General features: G+C 36.7%; 1 protein-coding gene across 6 annotated transcripts in view; it reads left to right on the top strand.

Moving 5' to 3' along the window:
• TUT4 (terminal uridylyl transferase 4) overlaps nt 1-22295 on the top strand; it is a 49639-nt gene that overhangs the window by 12539 nt on the left and 14805 nt on the right. For 4 of the 6 annotated variants that reach the window (XM_068953150.1, XM_068953151.1, XM_068953152.1 and 1 more), the window contains 17 exons: nt 2074-2190; nt 4559-4736; nt 7762-7850; nt 9104-9155; nt 10624-10693; nt 11498-11624; nt 12768-12887; nt 13253-13471; nt 13593-13794; nt 15324-16069; nt 16503-16653; nt 17105-17191; nt 18670-18773; nt 19147-19204; nt 19299-19402; nt 20087-20176; nt 22036-22149. In XM_068953150.1, the coding sequence (XP_068809251.1) occupies nt 2074-2190; nt 4559-4736; nt 7762-7850; nt 9104-9155; nt 10624-10693; nt 11498-11624; nt 12768-12887; nt 13253-13471; nt 13593-13794; nt 15324-16069; nt 16503-16653; nt 17105-17191; nt 18670-18773; nt 19147-19204; nt 19299-19402; nt 20087-20176; nt 22036-22149 (2628 nt within the window). The remainder of the gene's footprint in view (nt 1-2073; nt 2191-4558; nt 4737-7761; nt 7851-9103; nt 9156-10623; nt 10694-11497; nt 11625-12767; nt 12888-13252; nt 13472-13592; nt 13795-15323; nt 16070-16502; nt 16654-17104; nt 17192-18669; nt 18774-19146; nt 19205-19298; nt 19403-20086; nt 20177-22035; nt 22150-22295) is intronic. The other 2 variants (XM_068953154.1, XM_068953153.1) reach the window with 1 other exon arrangement.

Genomic DNA, 22295 nt, shown 5'->3' with positions numbered 1-22295 from the left:
TCTCTGATTCCTTGGCTTATCCTTTTTAGACTTTTAAAGACAGTCTTAAGTTTTTCTTTCCTAGTGATTTGGAGCCATCTCATTCTCTGTGGGTTCTTTAAGATGCAAATGGCTCTGAGATGGATGAGCCAAGGGTAAATTTCAGTAGGCCTAGCTTATCTGAAGGCGTCTAACTTATTTAAGTAGTAATCTGTAACTTTTTATTAGTGTATTTTGAGGTCTTACCCCTTTCTTTACTGGTGTTAAGCATAACTAGATGATGAAAACAAGCATTACAATAAAGGCAAAGTAAAAGGCATTACATGATTCAACATTTCTGACAACATCTGTTGACCTAGTACTGCAAAGCAGTATTGCATGTACTTAGGTATCTCTGTTTCTGGAGGGCTGCAATTTTCATTGAACATTCAGCACGTTTTCATTTAACTTGATTTAAAGAAATAGCCAATCATTTTTAATATTACTGTTGCCGAGATGCATTCAACTTCAGAAGAGTGCTAAAATACTATTTTTCATCTGCAGTCCTTAAATCTTCATAGTTAGCCAAGTGTAACTGACTGTAATTTACGTTCCTAGTAGATGTTTAATTTCATCTTGTTAGGTATCAGTGTTGCAGAAAATGCAGATGAAGGAAATTAGTAATGAAAGTGTAATGACTGGGTTATTTTAAATTGATATTTACTCTGATGTTGGAAAATATCAGAAAGTGTCTGAAGTCTTTCTGAAAGTCAAAGCTCAAACTCAGTAAGTTGAAAAACTTGTCCAAATTTAGCAGTGGTTTAGGTTTTCTATAGAGTAATTCAAATTTGTTTAACCTAAAAATAGTCCGTTTCAGGGTCTTAAAATGGTGTTCTGTGTTCATTCATTGCTATGACACTGTTAAACAGCTGGTGTTTTCAGCATGCTTTTCCGTTTTAGTAAATACAGATGTATTAGAATTAGAATGGAAACGTTAGGTAGGGTCTTTTAGTCTCGCCGTTATAACTGACAGCGGTTACTGGAAAAGTGAAAGTCTGGAGGAAAACTAATCTTTTTTTTTTTCTTGGGATCCCTTCAAGAGGGACATGAGGAGGAACGCTCTCACATTGTGTCTTTTGAAGTGAGCATATGAAAAGATTTCCTATCTCTGTAGCTGTATCTTATTAGAACATTGCAACAGAGCAAGAAAAAACCTCTACTGGATGAGACAGAAGTGGAGGATTTGAAAGCAATTCTTGCCCCCCTCTTTGCAGAGGTGTTCCTTTCTGCCGTTTAGTCTAGTAGTTCTCGGTGGTTTCCTGGAGAAGAGTAGTTCTCGGTGGTTTCTCGTCTCCTGAAGCTTGGCTGTGAGGCTGCTTCTTGCTGCAGGCATGCCCCTTGCGCCTCTCTCATCTCCCAGGCTGCAGCTCCCTGTTTGGGTACTCCATCGCTCGCAGCCTGTCTATCCAAAACGCTGTTCATTCGGGAGTTTCGCCAGTTCTGAGCGTGCTGAACTGTAAGCTCACTTCCAGCCGGAAGATCCCACCTTATGCAGAGTACAGTCAGCAGGAAGTCAGAAACCAGCTATCTTCCTCCTTGTTGGCCGGCTGTACCCTTCTTAATAGAATACAAAATGCAGTATTGCACTTTACACTGTGAATATCCAAAGCAAGGCAACTCCACTATCTGTCATAACGTGTATAGCAGATAGTGTGATGAATGCTTCCCATTTTCTCCTCAGAAAAATGAGGATAGATGCTGAGACTTAATAAATCCATGGTTATTGAAAGCTTGGGCTGATAAGGGAAGAGTTTACAGCTCTTTAGTTCAGGCTTAGTCAGCATAAACTGTTAAGTCTTGATCTTGCCTCACTGAAATCTACTTAGAAGTGTAACGTCCAAATAATCTCACTTCCTTTCCTTGCTTTCGCCCCTTGTTGTATGGGTGCAAATCCGTTTCCACTGGTTTTTTTGGAGATCACTTAGTGTTTGCAAAACACCTGGACATTGTAAGTGCTACATAATCGTTAAATGCAATTTATTGTTCAAACAGTTGAGTTTTTCAGATGACATTGGCAGAAACATTTTCTTTTAATCTATGACCGTTTTTCCCCAGCGCTCCCCAGAATACACCAACTGTCAGTATCTATGCAAGCTCTGCTTAGTTCACATTGAAAATATCCAGGGAGCTCACAAGCATATTAAAGAAAAACGTCATAAGAAAAATATAATGGTAAGTTAACAAATAAGAAATTTGACTGTTATTTTTCTATTTTTAAAAATTAAGATATTTTTGTTATGTGGTATGCTTCTTTTTGTCATCTCCTTTTAGGTAAAAGTTTGCGTGTGCTGAACAGGGATGCACAAATTCCTGTTGCTCGTTTTCTGTTTGAGAGCAAGGGCTTGGTGATCTGTCCAGGGCAAGAGGAAAGAACGTTTGTGATAGTTGCTTTAAATTAGTCTTTCTGAGTAGTGGGCAGTTCAGTTGGATCTTGAGCCTCATATTCCTAGTAGCAGGAGGCTAGGTAGCTCAAGATGACAAGTACATTTAGTTTTTCTGATTCTTTCAGAAATAACACTGTTAGTGGCAAAAACATCATGGAGGGAGGGTTGTGTTTTTGGTTTGTTTATTTGTTTTTCTTTTTTTGGTCTGATTTGTGTGTTATATCTTTTTTTTTTTTTTTTTTTTAAATCTACATCCTTTCTATGACGGGTAAGCAAAGGAAATAGTACGTGTAGACTAAAAAAAGAGAATTGAAGTAGCGATTCAGTTCCTGAGATGTCATTTGTCATCTCCCTGTGGTTGTGTGTATGTTTCATATGAAAAAATATGTGCACAACTTGGAGGGTTTTTTTTAAGGAGAAAGGCAACCAGTTTCCTTATTTTTCCTTATATTGTTAGCATTTATGTTGCTTTAAAAAAAATAAGTTTTGTGCATGACTAGTAAATGGCGCACACGTTTCATTTGTTGCCAACCTGCTTTGTGTAAACACTGGTGGTGATCGACAAATTCAGAAGTTTGTAGAGTTTTGTGATTCAGATAGTTAAATGACTTCTACAACTATTTCCCAAAGTGTAGTGAGTTGCTTATTCCTGCTTTCGTGTACTACTTACCACGCTTGTACGTGGGATTAACGCTCTAATTCTCTTATATATGCCAGCCAAGACTTCACTGAGAACACTCTGAATGCCATAGATGCATAGTGTCCTCAGAGAGGAGTATTTTTTTTATGTTCAGTTATTAGTTGTAAGGGATTTTGGTTCTTTTGCTGTCTGCTAAATTACGTCATGAGGAGAAAAAAAAGAATAAAACTGCAAGAAACCAGACCCACAAGTGATACGGAAACACTTTTGTACCATGCTTTCCATCTGGGTATGGAGATAAGAGTTGAGGAAAGAGGTTTCTTTAGCAGTGAATGGAAATGATAGACGACAGGGAGTGGTTTCAGTTTATAACACTTGTCTACGGTAGCTTTATGTTGTTCACTACATTGCAGTGATAAATAGCATGTAGCTGTCTAAATGTTACTTCATTAAACACATGTATTGGCTTCCAAAACACTATGTATTTTAGATATATCAGTGTATACATTTGAATTACCAGAAGTTGAAGATTCTTAGTTTGACTAAAGAGGTCCCATTCTTTACAGCTCTAACAATAAAATGTGACAGTACAAAATAAGCTTAGCAGCAGCTTCCACTTCCCCACTCAAGGAAAAGCCTATAGCGATGCCATAAATAAAAAAACCTTTTCAGAAATGCACATCTCCTCTGTTATGTTAAATTTGTTTAAGAAAATAGAAGTTGATAGAAACAGTCTAGAACTAACCAAACATGATTTTCACGCCGACTGGCATGTGCATAACTAGTAGTTAGTTAGCGCATAGTTAGTGCATAACTGTTTTCTGGTTATTATTAATTTCTGTTGTCAGTCATATATTTCATGTAGTTGATGAATCTGTAAAACAAGCAATTGTTGCGCCTACCCCCAAATGGCTTGATGCCACTGACATTTATTACTGTCGGATTAAAGTGATTATAATTTGATGGATTAAAAATAGCACTTCCTGGCATTAGCTGTTTGGTAGCAGTGGGAGGAGACTCAACCTCTTAAGTTCACTTGGTGTTAGGGATACCTTTTCTGCCCCTGAAATCTTTCCTTCAGTTGTGATCCATTCTGAAAAATCGTGTGACCCTACTCCTTCCTCAACACTGTGTGACCCCTTCCTCAACGCTGTTACTTTCAGTATGTAGAAAGAGTTGCAGCTTTTCACTTCCTTGGATGCGTTCTGTTTCAGAGCTGTCTGAAAACGTGGTTCCAGAACGTGACGCTCCAAACTTTCTCCCCAATTGCCAGCTGTGAAACAACGTGCTCTCTTGTAAACACTGAGCAGCTACAGTCGTTTCCATGAGCCACACTATTACGTTTGTCAGTCGGGCCAGGCAGAGTTCCTACCTTTGCAAACGTGTGGTCGGGACAGCATGTAAATAGAAAAAACACAAACAACAAACAACACGTTCCGTTATTGTGCAATACTATGAGATAACCTTTTTCTCTTAAAATATCAGTTTTTACTTTTATCATCCAAAAATTATTCAGGAAAAACAAGAAGAAAATGAGCTGCGTGCCCTCCCACCCCCCTCCTCCGCACAGTTGGCTGCTCTGAGTTTTACACTCATTGAGGCAGCAAATGAACAAGGCATATCAGATGATGACTTCAGAATCCGTCAAGAAATTGTAAACGAGATGGAGAAAATTATTCAACAGCCCTTACCAGGTATCCATAGTATCCTCCGTTTTCTTTAGGTGGAAATTGTTCTCTTTGTTTATTCTCATATAGATTTTGATACCTTCATTAGTGATGGAATAATAAATTTGGGGTTGAAGTATCTATATATTATACAGTATTAATATATACAGGCATTTTAATATAGATTAGCACTTGATTTAAATGCAGCTAACAGACCTACAAAAAGAGGAAAATATGATTGTGCTTGGTTTTGCTTCTTTCTGATACGTGTTTATTGAAGCCGTTTGGCTTCTCTAAAGTGATGATTTCTGGTGAAGATCAGAAATGTCTGGGGCCCCAAATGTTTCCTCCTTGGTCTTGTTTAAAGCCTCAGCCACTGAGGCTGTCTCTCTCAGACTAGTCCTAAACCTAACTGGTATTACTGAACGCCTGCAGAGATGTGCACTGTAGTAGAGAGATTAGTTGTCAAGTGCGCTTCATTAAACGGATATGAATGTAATAACGGGGAGGGGAAAGAGGAAGGAGCTTGAAGGAGCATGAAAAATACTCTGGCTTTTTTGTCCTACCAGTGAATGCATCAGCTGTTTGTGAAGTCTTTCGGGGCAAATAAAAATCACGTGAACCAGTTTTTTAAAAGCATAAATTTGGGGGGAAGGAAGGGTTTTTTTTAGATCTTATCTATGAGGGGTTTTGTTAAGGGTATAAGGCATTTTTAGTACTTAATTGTGTTATGGAACGTCTGCAGGTACTAATCAGTAACTCTTCATTAAAAGAAGTCATTAAAATTAAGAAAGTTTATTGTTTAACAGGCATTTCTTCTCATGCATGTTTATAGTTAGTGGGTCCTAAAGTGAAGAAAGCTGTGCTTGGAGGTCAGCTATAGCTTCTGAAAATCTTTCAAATACCTGAATTATCTTTAACAGGTCTAGATATATCTCCTCTGAAATACTGTGCTTACTTAATTATATGTAAATATCATACCTCATCTAGTTCTTCCTTGATAACTTAAGAAAAAAAAGTCTGAGTAGGTTAAATGATTAGTCATGTTCTCACTTCAGGTAGTTAAGTTTCTTTACACTGCTCAAGTTCTTAGGAGTTGTCTGGGGATGCTGAACGGTAGTCATGCTTTTGCTTCAGATATGTAGTATGTCACTTCATTAGAACACGTGAAACATTCAAATCCAGTCTATAGAACTGGTGGAAAATAAAATAATCCATGACACTTGCTGCTTTGCATTAATTTCCCGTTATCTCCTGTGGTGCAATTGATACACCGAAAATTTTGAGAGCTGAGTTTTATAGCTACATTGATGTTTGCATAATGTTAACAATAGCTGACTTTTCAGTGACTCTGAACAGAACACGGTATTGATCTCACTGACAGAAGAATGACTTTTCAAACTCACATTTCATTTATATCAAAACTGAGCTGATGTTCTATACCGTTTTCTGTTTTGTTTTAGAAACACTATTATTTTTTTCCCTTTGCACTATAAAAATACAGGAGTAAGAAAGACTTTTTGTTTGCTGTAGGATGATTAGCCTTATTTTGAGGAACTGTGTTTAATATGCACTTAAACGTAAGGTGCAGAACTTTGCTAATCTGTTTACTCTGTAATATTGCCATGGGTGGCTCCTCTGTGCAAACCTCTGTTCTGACATGCTGTTGAGTTTTCCACTGAAAATTAGTATTTTAGCATGAGACAAGACAAAGGCAACAATTTTACATACATACTCATGAAAACTACTGTGTTAATGTCATTTGGCTAGTTGATATGTTTGGACTGATGAAGTGATGTGGAGAGGTATGTCTGTAGCAGTGAATGGCAGTTTCTTTTCTTGCTTTTTAAAGCCTGGTATGTTTTAATGAATGTATTTTCCAAGCTGTAAATTAGGGTAAAATTCAATTCATGCGCAGTATTGAAAACATTTTGGCTTCTTTTTCTCTAGAGCTCACAACAGAACCAACGTGATAGTTCTTACTACCATGGGAATCCATAGGAAGTAATTGCAGTGGGTTTAGGTTTTTTGTTTTTTGGGTTTTTTTTGTGCCAAGCAAATTCATTTTGAAAGGGCTGGTTTCTAAGTAGCAGAGAGTAGGCAGAGGTTTGTTTGAAGCTGTGAATGTGTAAGGTTTATTTTATTTTTGTTGTGGTTCTGTTTGAGAGTATTTGGTTCAAGCACAAAGGCAACTAAGATTTTTTTTTTTTTTCCCTGAAGGATATGCAATTGGGAGGGGGTTGAGAATAGTCCCAAATTTTACTGCTATAAATATGTCAGAGCCCAAATATATATTATAGGAAAGCTTTCATCTACACCAATTATATCATGAAGTGGGATGAACTATTGTTTATGCAGTGGAATGACATTTGTCATGATATTGTTGTTGTGTGGTTACTTCCTGATCAGTTCCGAGTAGATCTGTTGTACGTCCCTTCAGATAAGGAGCCATATCAACTACAGAATTACAGATTATCACAGATTTATTAAAAACTCCAGATTTATTTAATAAATGGATGCTTAGCTCTGTGGCTTAGATTACATCAAAGTTATGTTTTATATGTCTGTTTCCAAATGAATTGGGCATAGGAACTTGCTAATGTATATAATTAATGGTGATTGCAGTATGTATATGTTTTTTGTCACAAATATTTTTATGAGGCAACAAATAATTTGTACTTGGCTAGCTGCTGCAGTGAAATCAAGCTGTTATTAACAACAAAAACTTAGTTAAAATCCTGCACTAGGGTGATGGCAGTCATCACTATTTTATATTTAATTTTGTATTAAAAAAACGAAACTAAGGCTGCAGTGAAAGTTGATTTTGAAATCTCTTTTAAAATTTTGAATATCTGGTAATTGTACTATTTGAGTCATCAGTTTTCCTGTGAGTCTGTGTTACAGAAATGACTTCTGAGAAGTAAGAAAGTGCTTCAATATTCATTAATCTGAGAGTACCGCTTGGGAGTTATGGTATCTAAGGCACGGTATGTGTCGTCCATTATAGACTGATTTATTTACTAGCTGTTAAATACGTTTCTCTCTCTTCCAGACTGTTCACTGAGGATGTATGGCTCCTGTTTAACTAGATTTGCTTTTAAAACCAGTGATGTTAACATTGATATAAAATTTCCCCCAAAGGTGAGTAAATGTTCTCTTGTTTTAACCAGGACTGTTCTTTAAATCAAGCCTATCCACAACATTTATTTCTACTCCATTGCCTGCATCCCCTATTGGGACATACCGTGCTCTAATAGCACAAAGCACTTAATCCTTGGTTTGGTATCAGGTGTGCTATAAATCAAGCTGAGAAAGTTTTTATTGCCGTGAGATAACTTTAATTCTGTTTTTATTTTTTATGCTTGCCACTTTTTCATTTTTTGAATAAGCACTGAGGCAATATTAAAAAAAAAAGTTGACTATAAATAAGCATGCTTTTAAGTGCTCAAGGTTTAGACAGTAAAATCTTGTAGGTCTTTGTTCCTATTTATTTATTTATTTTTTATTTAACGGTTGGCTTAAAACTGACAATTTTCCTTTTTATGTGTTAGTCAATTCCAAGTAGATGTCATATCCCAGTTTATAGCTTACTCTGCTCCTCCAGAGCAGTGGAGCTGGCCCGTAGACATTGAAGTTGTTGGTACATTTTTGGTACAGGATATAAGCAGCATACTCTTGTTAAAGAGAGACAACTGCTGAACGTGCTCTTTCATGGACTGTGTGTGCTACAGAGGAATTCCAGATATCTGCTTTGGGTACATATTTGCATATAACATTTTGAAATAATACTGCAGTTAGGAGGCAAAACTGAGACCTTTTTCAGACAAGTGCACATTGAGTTCACCATGTCACTTTGTCGTAGAAGCTCAAAGATGGTACTTAGTTTTAGCTTTTCTTTGAACTATTTCAGAGCACATCTTTTAAACACCGTTTCAAAAATGGATAGTTGATTTCTGGGGAAGAGAAGAAAACACATTTTAAAATGTTTATTTCCCTAAGGATTTTTGAAGGTTAACTCTGATGTTAAAATCTAAGTTATTTAGTATTGTATGTTTCTAGTGGCGTATGTTGACTCTGAAATTGCTGAATGTATAGCAAGCATTGTTTTTACTACTGTTCCACAGTAACAGATTTCATAGGGCAAGTGTATTAACTAGAAAAGCTGTAGGCTAAATGAAGAAGATGGCTTATTTACTAGTACCTGTTTTCATGGTGCAGACAGGTACAGTTAATGTTTTAATTAATACAGATACATGGTTTCACTTCTGTTTAAAAAAACAAAAAACAAAAACCCATAGTGTTCTTAACTGTGCAACGTAAGCAGTTTTAAACTAAGTGAAAACTGAAATAGGTTGGTCTGAATGATATAATCTGTTCTAATTTTGTCATTTTAGATGAGTCAGCCAGATGTTCTGATACAGGTGCTTGAAATCCTAAAGAATAGTGGTGAGTTATTTACATCTCATTTCTATTTAATTAAATTAACAAAAAATATCACACAATGTATTTACTCAAATAATTATTTAAATTTTTTTTCCTCCAGCCAGTTCAGATCACAATTTATGGTAACAGTGTTAGATCCTGGGTCAGCAAGAGTTTTGTTTTATAGGAGAGATTCCATACAGCAAACCCAGCAGCCACTTTCCACTTGCTTGTGAACATCTGTGAGAACTGTTTTGAGCTTCTGAAACTTGTAGCCTCCTTGTTCTGTCAGGAAGTGGTCTAACCCTGTAATCCGAATGTCTTGAATCGGGTGACATGAGTAGCATTGCATTTTCTGATCCTGCAGGAAATTTTGATCAATTCCACAAGCAGTTCTGAAACAATCCTGGTGGTTTGTTAGAGATATAACCTTGCATCTTTCAAATCTCCTGAAGACAAAGAGGTTCTAAAAGAGATGCCAGCCCAGTTTCCTGACTAGTGCTATTTACCTCTTGGTTGCCTTTCCAAGACTTCATTTAATCCCGGATAACCCCTTAATACAGGACAGACCGTCCTTTTTACATTGATAGGACAAAAGTGCTCAGAAACGCACCTAGTCTGCTTGTGGTCTCTGCAGAGAAACTTGGAGTTTGGCAGTATTCTTCCAGAGACTGTGTTGGATTCCAGCTACCTGCACCCTTGCTACTTCCTCATACTACAGCTTGTCTTGTTAATGCCCACCCAAGGTTTCTTGCCTCTTGAGTAACTTTCTCACTTGTGAAGTGTGTGGTGTGCAAGTCGTATATGATGCTGGCTAATTGGATGCTTAATTCAATAGGACTGCGGTGCAATTATTGCAATTCATTGTAATACCTAAGATTCACCTAAAAAACAAAACAAAACAAACCCAGATAACTTCTGGTTGGTCATCACAACCTGGTCACAAGGACAACAGCTTGAAGGGTTATGTACTTTACCGTGTTTATAGTGTTCTAATTTATGCTGTCTACATAGATTCTGTAATTTGCACCTTCGTCACTACTAATGATTGCTATTCCTTTGTAATTCTGTATTGCTGGAGAATTGCAAAATGGTTGAGCTTTTTCCGTCCTTTGTGTCTTTGAAAAGAGAGAGGGAGGAGGGAGTAGGAGAGTAGCTAGGAGAGAGTGTGGTTCTAGCAGATGCTACCAGCTGTAAGGATCTTGCAGACACAGGCAGAATATACAGCAAGACTAGGCAGGTAAGCAGCATAGCCTTAAGGTCTACATCTGCTATAGGAAAGCAACTTTATTCTTCTCTTTCTACTGGCTGTGTGATACTAATGGTGAGCATCTGAAGTAACCAAGAAGTATTGCTTAGTGTTTACATACACACAACTTGGAACTTGAGTTGTATAAGTGCCTGATATAAATGTTACAGTTTTGAAGACACAATTGGGAAAACTGTGCAAAACTTCTATATATAATGTTTTTTTCCTCCCCTCTTTGCTTAGCTGTCTACTCAGACGTGGAGTCAGATTTCCATGCCAAAGTTCCTGTTGTCTTTTGCAAAGACGTTAAAAGGTACATGTTATTGAAAAGGATTTTCAGTGAGATACCAATTTCTACTGTGCTTGTTCATAGCAGCTGCTTGCCTTCACTCCTGGCAAGAAGTATTACTGTAACATTTATCTAACTTTCATGTCAAGGGGGAATTGCTCATACACAAGGGAGGTACAATCCAGAAAGAAAGCTTAGCTTTGTTTTTGTGCTTGGACTAGTACATATTCATAGAGCTCGTTGGTTGTAGGAGTCTGAAAATGCCCACTCTATTATAGTTAAATAAGGAAAAAGTAGAATGGTTCTCAGACAATATTTAAAATTTCTGCCAGCTGTTTAATCCAAGATTTTAAAAACATTTTATGAGAGTCACATTTCCAGTAAGGACACATCATCTGACACTTGCAGTAAATTCTTAACAGGTAGTAACCGCCAAAATGAAATGTAGTTGCTGTATGATGATGCACATTGCTTTGACTGACTATGGATTAGATCTTACTAGTCATTCCAGCCTGCTTTTTAATTTTTTTTCCGTGTATGAAAAATACACTTGGAGTTTGAGTTGTGTAAGATTGCACAATTAAATAATGGCAAAACTTAAGCAAATTCTTAATGACATTTTGTGTTTTTAGCTGTGATGGACTTCTGTAAGTTATAGATCCAACTCGTGAGTTGATAGTAAAGAAAATATTATATTCTGTAGCTTCCATTAAAAAGGTCAGGTTCTTACACAGAGAGACATTTCAATGTATGATTTTAGTATGATGGGTTTTACTCAGAGAGATAAGTGTTTTTTTTCTTCCTGCCTTGTTATGTTTGTAATTGCAGTGGTTTGACATGTAAAGTGAGTGCTAGGAATGATGTGGCTTGCCTTACAACTGACCTGCTGGCTGCACTTGGGAAACTGGAGCCTGTCCTTATTCCCTTGGTTTTGGCTTTCCGTTACTGGGCTAGAGTAAGTTTATAAATATTAAGGTTATTTTAGTATGTTTATTTCATCTTTTTAAGTACTATGTACAGTGCAACATATACCATGAGTATGTTTATAGAAAAGAACTTCTCACCACTGGTTTACCACTGTTACGTGAACAGGCCAGAATGAGACTGAAGATTTTGGTGTGCAAAAAATGTGTGTACGTTTCTGAAGCTTCCACTGTCCCATTAGCAAGCTATTCTACTAGAACTGTTCCTTAAAAAACAGCTCGACAGAGCAATGCAAAACTTACTACTATCTAGGTAGCATTAAAAAAAAAAAAACTGATTTGCTCAAAAAAGGGGCCATTGTCATATCCTGCTGTACTTCCTCCAGATATCAGTGCTGATCACAGGAACAAAGTTGTAATGTTCACAGTCAGTATTTAACTGTCTTTTAATTGAATTCTGAAACTTCTGTCAAGCAGTATTTGATTTATAATGTCTTGGCTTTATTGAAAGATTAATTGTATAGTATTCTTGATTGATTTTTAGCAAGGCCTTTTTACAAAAATAGCTATTCTACAACATGTAAAGACACAACAGTAAAAACTGCAAAAGAGAACTGTTTGAAGTCTAATGTATGTATTGTCTCTCTTGACTTCCATGGATGATTTCAGCCAGGCACACGGAATCCCCATCTCTGTATGTGAGATATTGCACACGAATAAATATCTGACAGTATAATGTGATTCTAGATGGAACATAAATGCGTCCCACAATCACAAAATGTGATGAAACTAAAGAGGATAACAGATGATAAAACAGTGCAGCTAAAGCATTTTACAGATTTTAGTTTACGTTTTTTCTTTAAGTGACTGACATACGTGTATGATTTTAAATGTAGCTCATTTAATAATGCAAGAAAGTAGATGTCTTGTATTCTGAGTTGATCACAGACGAGCAATAGGTGACTGAGAATTCCTTGTAGTAGTTTACAGTTTCTGTCTGCATCTATACAGCAAAATGTAATGCTTACATTGTGCACTGCCGTTTCTGAGAGAAAGGGTTTTCTGTTCAGCTTTAGCGTGTATCTCGTGTTTCTTTCGTATTTGTACTTTTGTAATGTATTTTAATTGAAAATACTGATGTTACATCAGCAAAGTAACAATTTATTCTCTTATAGCTGTGCCACATTGACTGCCAGGCTGAAGGTGGGATTCCCTCATATTCCTTTGCCTTAATGGTGATATTTTTTCTTCAGCAAAGAAAACCACCTATTTTACCATCCTATTTGGGCAACTGGGTAAGCATTTTGATAATATAGTAACTCTACTGTTAAATTTTTGAGGCTGTTTCTGTGCTCTATGAGATCATAAAATGCATTGAATTTGGTTGCTTAAGAAATTTATAAGTAAAGTACATTGGTACTTACTCTTCTACAGTTGATGCCCGATGATTCTGATAATCTTTTAAAAGACAGCTACTGTGGCAATTGTGAAATGCTGTGTTTTGGAGAAAAGGGAAATATTTTCCCTTTAATTCTCTAAATTTACTTGTCTGGCTTGAAAGCGATAGATACCACAATTGTCAGTGTTACTTCTAGTGAAATCTTTTTGGTTGTGTATATTATATACAGTCTTGTTTCAGAGCTACTTTAATTGTTGTTAGATTGAAGGCTTTGATTCAAAGAGACCAGATGACCACCAACTGAAAGGTATAGAAGAAGAGTTTGTACGGTGGGAGTACAAACCATCAACTAACGGTTCAGGAAAAAACTCAGTTGGAACAGAAGGCAAAACTAAAGTTGAACAACAAAAAGGTGGCGGTAAGAAGGTGACAAGCTCAGAAGTGGACAACCAAAGTAATGCGAAGGAGAAACATGGCAATGTAAGTCACTGTTTTATTTCAGTGAAAATTGTATTCCTTCTCTTATCCCTGTTTTTGATCTTTAAACATTAATATCAGAAGGAACCTGGAAAAAAATGTGAATTTTCATTTCTTATTACAGCTGAGCATTCTTGTCAATCTGTTTCAGTCTCCCTTAGCATTCAGAACCCCTCACCAAGTTTCACTGGGGCAACTGTGGTTAGAACTGTTGAAGTTTTACACACTGGAATTTGCTTTGGAGGAGTATGTCATCAGTATACGGGTACAAGAACTCTTAACCAGAGAGAACAAAAACTGGCCTAAAAGGCGAATAGCCATTGAAGGTAGGGTTCTTTCAGATCTATAGTTACAATGCGTTATTATCTTTACTTATCTAACACTTACAGGTCTGTTACAACGTGTCTGGTTACATCATATGTAAATGGAGGAAAAAGTACAGTTTTTTGGGTTTTTTTTTATCAGCTATTTAGTCTGCTTGAAGACAAGTTTTCTGTCTAGCACTGTTTTGTAACTAGTTCTTGAAATACAACGTGCAATTTTGTCTCACTGTTTCTTACCATTCTGTTCTTATCTCCACCTGTTTCATTTTTTATAAATCACTTGTTTTTCCTTTTTAATCATTCTGGTAATATGAATTTTCAGTACGTATATCTGAGTTTCCAATGCCGCAAAGTATTTTGAGTGGTGCCAGCTATCAGTTTGTTTCCTCTGCTTCTGATGCAGACTCTGCAGAGAGGTTAGCTCTGATCGGAGTGAAGTGGGGCAAATTCTTTGAAGTAAAAAGCTCCCTCCCCTTTCAGTAATATTTCTATAACGTGAAGCTGTCATAGACTGTGCATGTCATAGACTGTGCTTCAGGATCTTGGTCTCCTGCTGTGGGCAGTGCCTGTGGAGGACTGAGACCATATGAATCTGATGGTAGTGTATAGCCTGGGTTAATGCGTGTGAGGGACAGAAGGCAAAGAAAGAAAATTATTTTGCCTGTTGTTTCTTCATGGATGATGTTGATGAATTAGATTTCTTGTAACACATAGGAGGTGAGAGAAGGGAGCTTGTGGCTTGAATTTCTTCTCATAGTTCTTTTCTTGAATCAATCTGAGCTAGAGAGCTTTAAGAAAAAAAGTGGTATTTGGTCAGCAAGGGGGGAACTAAAACCTATAAGATGAAAGGATTGATTCTTGAGAAAGAAGTAGGAAGGTATTTTTAAAAAGAGATTGCGTTCTGGTTCTGATACCTGTTGCTGTTTTTTATGTTAAGTTTGTAACTGAAGTTACAAAGAAGGCAACAGAAACTCAGTTTGGTATCATCTTCCCAGGCAAATTTCTAGCATTCATGCAAGTGCTCTTTTTACTTGGAAAAATAGTTGATCTAGAAGTCACTAGGAAAGACTAAGAATGAAACCTAGTGAGATTGGTTCATATAATCGATTTTCTTAATGTCAAGTTTAGAAATTAATTTCTTAAGGGAAATGCAAATCCTCCTTCAGTGAAGGAGAAATGTGTGGGCAGAGTTGCTCAAACATTTATTTGGCCTTTAGATGTTTGTTTTCATTTCTGATTTTGAAATTGACCATACTGTAATGCTACAATATACCTGTGTTTTTCTTTTAAAGTACCGTATTTAGGATTGTCTATACTAGTACTGTGTTTTGTGTAGAGGCAATCCAAAAAGCCTTATTGGCTCTAGAGTCTGTAAGTATATCCATATATGGTTCTGGACTATATTATAAGAATCTCTAATTTGTAACTGCAACGTCATAACTTGGTATTTCAACTGCTTTAGTCTGGAATTGCTATTTGAAATGCAGCAATCAATGATTACTGATCAAATTGTTCTTTTTTTTTTTTCTTAGATCCTTTTGCACTAAAGAGGAATGTTGCACGAAGTCTAAATAGCCAGATGGTATTTGAGTACATCCTGGAGCGATTTAGGACAGCATATAAATATTTTGCATGTCCGCAAAGTAAAGATGGAATTAAATCCAAACCAGATAGCAAGAAAAAAGAAAAAGGGAAAATTAACAATAAGAAATCCACAAGGTCTGAAGAACCTGTAGCCAACTGTTGCCTTCCACAAGGGGAAAAAGTTGCAGATAAGCAAAATATAGGAAGTGGATGTAACATACCAGGGAATGAACTTGAATGTAATGAAATAGTAGAATCTGGTGCCAAAAGATACACTTCCAAGAACATAGACTCTTTGCTACTTTCAACTTTGGACTCTAATTATGATGAAGACAAAGAAGAAACTTTATCCCTTATTTCTAATGAATGCTGTGAATTAAAGCAAAAATCACTTAAAGAGAGGGATGATGTAGAAATTTCAGGAGTTTGTCTAACTGAAGGTGAGCTAAGCCACCGTTGTAACTGCAGTGAACATCAGTCTTATGACACAAATTCTAGTAATGGATTTTCTGATGCTGAAAGTAGACCGAGTCTGGTAACCGAGTCTTCTCAGAAGAGTAAGTGCACTGGCACAACAGCTACCTCGCGCAACTGCAAAGCAATGGTGGAAGCTCATGATCTTAAAGAGGAAGGCAGACTCTCTACAGAAGAAATGCATTATGTGTTTGATAAGTTTATTTTGACTTCAGGAAAGGTAAGCTGTGTATTTAAACAATGCTGGTCAAAGGGTAGTTGGCTGACAGGACTCTCTAGCTGCTCTTCCAGTCTCTGCTATGAATGGTAACTCAAGCCATTTTAGGGTACCTGGTTTTCAGGACTGGAAAACACTGAATGTGGTACCATTTGGACTAGAAAGTCTGTTGCCCGATCCTGTTCAAAGATTTTGATTTCCGCAGAAAAGATCCTGTTTTCTTTTCTGCCTCTCCCCTGGTTTCTGGTAGAATTTCTGGGTGCTGTTTACACACTGTGAGGACTAAACGTAGGGAAGCTTTTCTGTTCTTTGTGGAGACTCTGTTACTGTTCAGATGTTAAATGTTCTTGGTTGCACCAAATACATGGAAATGTTATGTCTGGCTGACTGTCTTAAAATAAAAATTGAATTTAAGTACTCTTATTTTTTTCCAAAGCCACCAACTATAGTATGCAGCATCTGCAAGCGGGATGGACATTCCAAAAATGACTGCCCAGAGGATTTTAAGAAAATTGATCTAAAACCACTACCACCAATGACAGACAGATTTCGGGAAATACTTGACATAGTGTGTAAGAGATGTTTCGGTAAGTTAGAATAGTATATTGCACTCCACTGCAAACTATGATTTGTGACTTATTAAAAAACAAAAGCTATAGGTTTAAATTACTTCTTCCATTAAATTCAGTAGGAAGAAGTTCTCGCAGGTAGTTTAGACTACAAATTGACCGATATTCTTATTTTCACTTCATTTAATCCATAGCTGATAGCAAGTTCTCGTAATGGATTTGAAGAACTAAAGCTATACAGAACTTTTCACACCCCTTCTGGCTGTCTATGATTGAGTAATTGCAGTAAAGACAAACATCTGAAATGAAATCCAAGCAACTCTAGTGACATCATGAAAAGAAAGAAAAATATTTTAATAGATCTTAAAGCAAATGTGACAAAGTGTCCAATAATTCTGATAATCTGAAAAGGATTTTTGAGGTTGAATGTCAAATCTGACTGTGTTTTAACTTTTTCTTTTTTATTTAGATGAATTATCCCCTCCTTTGTCAGAGCAGCAAAACAGAGAACAAATTCTGGCAAGTTTGGAAAGGTTCATTCGAAAAGAGTATAATGGTATGTAACAGTAGGTAGCAATTCTTGTTAATACTGCTTTCATTCACACTGTCCAGAGCATGATAATGTAACTGTTCTCCTTATTGCTTGTTTTCCTTGTTTAAAGCAGTGGCATCTATTTTTCCTCTTTACACAGACATATCTTGCAGACTTCTAAATTGAGCACCCCTCATATGTTATTCCATGTGCGTGTCTCAAGAACAAAGGAAAAGCTGCAAGCATGATTACACAGATACAGGACTCGTGATGTTATTGCAGTGAGGGCAAAGAAAGTTCACATGAGCTCTGGCCAATTGGGTGTAGTGTTATCTTGGTTCTGGTCCAAGGACTTCTGTTGCCTAGTCACCAGCATTTGAGTGTCTCAGAAATCATAATGAGTTTGTATCTCCACATCACTCGTATAAATAGGAAAAAGTATCTTATTGCAGTGATGGAAGTCTAAGGCAGAGATGTAAATATGAGGTGGTGTTAACTAGTGTTAGAGGCAGGTATTGAACACTGGTCTCCTGCCTTGCAGTTTGTTGCTTTATGCAGGAGGCCATGCCTTCTTCTGTAGCTGGCCTGGGATCAGGCAGCTGTGAATTACACTTCCATCCTCCCGCTGTGCCCTGTGCTTATTGGCAGCAGCTGAGGATTGAAGCCTGTTACAGATCCTTAAAGGACTGAAGATTTCTGATTTCATTAAAGGTTAGGAAATAGCCACAAATAAGTGGATATACTTTCCAAGCATGATTGCAGTTGAGCTGATAAATGTGTTATTTTATATTAAGAAGAAATTGCTTCTTCTCATCTATGTAACTGTGCTTTCCATTAGAAAAGTAAAAATACATTATAATCTTGTGTTTCAAATTAAAATGTGAACAAAACAACTTGGACCTAATGTTCCATAAAATATATTAATCTTAACGCTCCTGTCTTGAACAATAGATTATGATTACAGAACAGATACTGATTGGGCAAACTTGTCCAGCCAAAAAAAAAAAAAAAAAAAAAAAAGAGCAACCTAGATGAAATATCTATGGAACCAAAAGAGTGCCCTAAAAGTACCTCTGTCTTATCTGTAGGGTTAAATTGTAGTAATGACTGGCTTTTCACACTTCTCAGATTCATTTAAACAGTAAAATGGAGTTGCATATCACAGGACATTTCAGCATGTGTAAAAATGCTACTTAATGGTTAGTGAGTCTGTAAAATATCTAGCTTACGAAAATTAACACGTTTTGATTCTGCCTCACGAGTTACATGTTTTGATTCTGCCTCACTTTCTATACATCAGTTCAAAATACTGTGCTTCCTCGTTTCTCAAGGTTGAAGTCTTAGAAGTGTCGTTGGAAGCTCTGTCTTAAAACTTGTTCAATATATTGCACTTCTGCATCTCAGTTAAGCAGTATTTCATAATAAGCAGTCATTGAAATGTAACAGAACCTATTTTGTGTCCGTTCCCCCCCCACCGCCCTTTGATCTACTCTTTTGATCAGACAAAGCCAGACTTTGCTTGTTTGGCTCTTCAAAGAATGGATTTGGGTTTCGTGACAGTGATCTAGATATCTGCATGACCTTGGAAGGCCATGAAAATGCAGAGGTAAGAGTTTTGAGATTGTTGCAATTTACTGTTTTAAATTTAAGAATTTTTTAAGGTTTTTCACTCTAGGATTTCTTTCCAAAGAGTAGGTAGATTTTTGCATTAATAGCACACTGACTTGTTGAACTCTACGCAGCTGAAGCAAGATACAGCTTAATCTACTTGTAATGCCCTCTAGACGCACTTAGTATACTATACATATCCATATAGAGAATGTGAGTCACCGGTGTACAGAAATGGATGCTTTGATTTGTTGCTTGCTTCTTTTTGCACAGGCTTTTGCTCTATAGAATGTATTGTTTCATGGTAAATTTGCTTGTGGGTATAGGATCCGTACTTTAACATCTGAAGCTGTTCTATTTGTTTTTCCTAGAAATTAAACTGTAAGGAAATAATAGAAGGTTTGGCAAAAGTTCTTAAGAAGCATCCAGGTAGTTGTTTTTACATATTGTTTGGTTTATGTTTACATTTAATATATATATAGTTAATGGAAATATTTTATGTACTAAAGTCTTGCCTCTCCAGGTTTGAGAAACATCTTGCCTATAACAACAGCCAAAGTGCCTATAGTAAAATTTGAACACAGACGAAGTGGTTTAGAGGGAGACATCAGTTTATACAATACGCTGGTAAGCATGTAGTTGTGTCTGGTTTTATGTTTGTAGAGAGCTTTTTGATTTCTGGAGAGGTTTTTGTTTGTTTATTTGTTTTGTTTTACAGTTTTGAAAGTTCTACGTAATACACAAAATCATTTGAGGGAATAATTTTGAGTCCAGAATTAAAATACTGTTGTTGTTTTCTTCATTATTTAAAATCAGTGGCCCATACCCTCAGTCCAGCCTGAATAGTTGTATACCATGATAGCACAGCAGCCTCATGGCACGCAGCGTTTTTGTGAATGTTCCTGACAAGCTGTTAGTGCTATGGTTGCCGCGGCCTTTCGGTCATTCTGAGTAGTATGTCTCATCCTAGTTCTTGTTTCATACAATGAAATTCCATTATTTCATGTGAAACGGGCTCACGTTGCCTGCAAGGAAGACGATACAGTTTGTGGAATTTGTTCCAATACGAGTCTCTATGGACTAATTTCTTTGCTGGTGTTTTCCAGGGTTGTTTTTGTTGTTGTTACACTAATACTGGCCAGGATTCACCTTTCATTTATGTTTATGCCAGAAATTGTTGCAGGAATGTTACTGAGTATTGCTTTCCCACCTGCCATTTATATTATGCATCCCTAGTGCTTGAACTGCAGGCTATACTGTAATAAACCATACCCTTTTTTTTGAAGCACCTGTTTGATTTTTTTTTTCCAGGCACAGCATAACACAAGAATGCTCGCTACATATGCAGCTATTGACCCTAGAGTGCAATACCTGGGTTATACAATGAAAGTTTTTGCAAAGGTAATATAAAATGAAGGCTTCTTATTTGTGTAACTGTTTTCTGATTCAGCCCCACTGAGTTTCGCTTTTGCTAATGCCGACTGGAAAGGAGACAACTTCACATTATGCATATAAAGTGCACTTTCTTAAGCTGACATACCATAGAACTAACTTCTGACTTCAAAAATCCACCCTCTGTTTCTATTAAAGAGAGTAATGTTGCCAGCATATTTTCTAGCGCAAAAATTAGAGTCTTCTGCTCTATGTTGAACGATTTTTTTTTTTTTCACAAGAGAAAGCTGATGTCCTGAAAGGAGAACTTTCTTATGTACTTCCATTTCAAACCAACTACCTTGCAGAAAAATCCCCATTAAAAAATAAACAGTAATTGTAGGACGTAGGGGCTAGATGTGAATGGGCTGGAGTCCTGCTTCCTAAGTGTATGTATCTAGGACCATCCCGGAGATTATTGCAGCTTCTCTCTGGTCTCCTACCTTCTTCTATAGAAGCCAAGGAGTGTGAGGGGGATGATGTGTGCACAAATCTCAACTTCATGCTGATATGCCTAGGACATGCACTTGGTTTTAAGAATTTGGAAAGGTTGTGGTTCTCTTTAATATTTTAAAGAAAAACCCAAAGACTCCTGCGTCTTTTTTTTTTCCTCTTAAAATACTGTAGCAAAGTCTTACAGTTATTTTTTGGTCAAGGAGATCTTGCAAGTAACTTATTATGCAGCGTCTGATAATTTAAACATGATATAGCTCTTTCTTCAAGCTGCACTGTTAAATAAGCTCCCCCAACACATCCAAGGAAATCTTAGCCTGTATGTGAGAAATGTAATTGTTGCAGAAAGTACTTTAGGCTACCAGGTGTTAGTGTAATAAAATGTATCAAGATAAGTAAAATAACTTTGTTCCAGAATGGGATGGACATGTATTCATTACACTGTCACCAAGACCTGTAATGATTTTTTTTGTGTGTATGTGTGCGATCTCAGTAGTGCAGAATATTGCTGCGCCTTTTCTATGCCTAGATTAAAAATGTCATCTATTGATAATAATGAATCTTACATTTTTATAGTATTGCATGCATTCCAAAAGGCTACTGTGAAGAAGGCGTTCTCAAAGTCAGCTACACATACACACAAATGTATGGAAGTCATTTCAAAGCTGTACAAATACTCTCTGTTTAGGCAAAATGCTTCCCCCTGTGTATGCATTGGCACAAAACCAGGAAGAGCTGTCATTGCTGTTTCTAATGTGAAAGTGGTTTGTGAATTCATGCTTTTTTCAGACTTGGAAATTAAAAATATATTTATCCTTATGACACACACTTGAAGAATAAAAGTGTAGCTTAGAAACCCATGTTTTAAAAAGAGTACATTGTAATAAGATTTACAAGCCTAGTAAGGTAGTTCACTGATGTCTGTGTTCTGTGTTTTGCACTGGCTGGGCCATGGTTTGATTAGATAAATGTAGGCAATACTTGCGTTTTGCTACCATAGCATAAGTTGCCGATGCAACATGGAAATCATGGAAATACTTAGCTATTACTTTTTCTTTCTTTTTTTTTTTTTTTTTTAAAGGAAACTGAAACAATAAGGATTCATAGAAACAGTTCTGGTAACGTGAACTTAGGAAAAATTTAATTTTACAGTATTGAAACCTAGACATCAGACACTGGGGTTTGATGGGGCTTTCTTTTTTGGGATTTTTGTTTTGTTTTCTGTTTTTGGCTCATGAGAAACTAAAAGATATTTTGACCATGAGAAGGTTTCTTTTTTTATGTGAGTCAAATTATGTTCTGGGTTTGCCAGAAAACGTTTGACTGTAAGACACTTATTTTTGGGGGCTTTCTAAAACAATTGTTATTTTGTTCAGCGCTGCGACATTGGAGATGCATCCCGAGGGAGTCTGTCTTCGTATGCCTATATCCTTATGGTTTTGTACTTTCTGCAGCAGAGAAACCCACCAGTTATTCCAGTTCTTCAGGAGGTAGGCTTCCAGAAAAAGAGGCTGTGAGAATAAATGCACTGTTTCTTCGAACCAGACCTGAGAACCCTAGTCTTTTAGGATTAGGGGGACAAATGAGAAATGTGGTCCTTCTTCATTAGCAGGTTCCTAACTTCAACTTTCTTTTG

This window comes from Struthio camelus, chromosome 8 (assembly GCF_040807025.1).
Source record: "Struthio camelus isolate bStrCam1 chromosome 8, bStrCam1.hap1, whole genome shotgun sequence".
NCBI classification, from domain to species: domain Eukaryota; kingdom Metazoa; phylum Chordata; class Aves; order Struthioniformes; family Struthionidae; genus Struthio; species Struthio camelus.
Note: the sequence above shows the minus strand (reverse complement) of the source record. Positions and strands in the feature narration are given on the sequence as shown.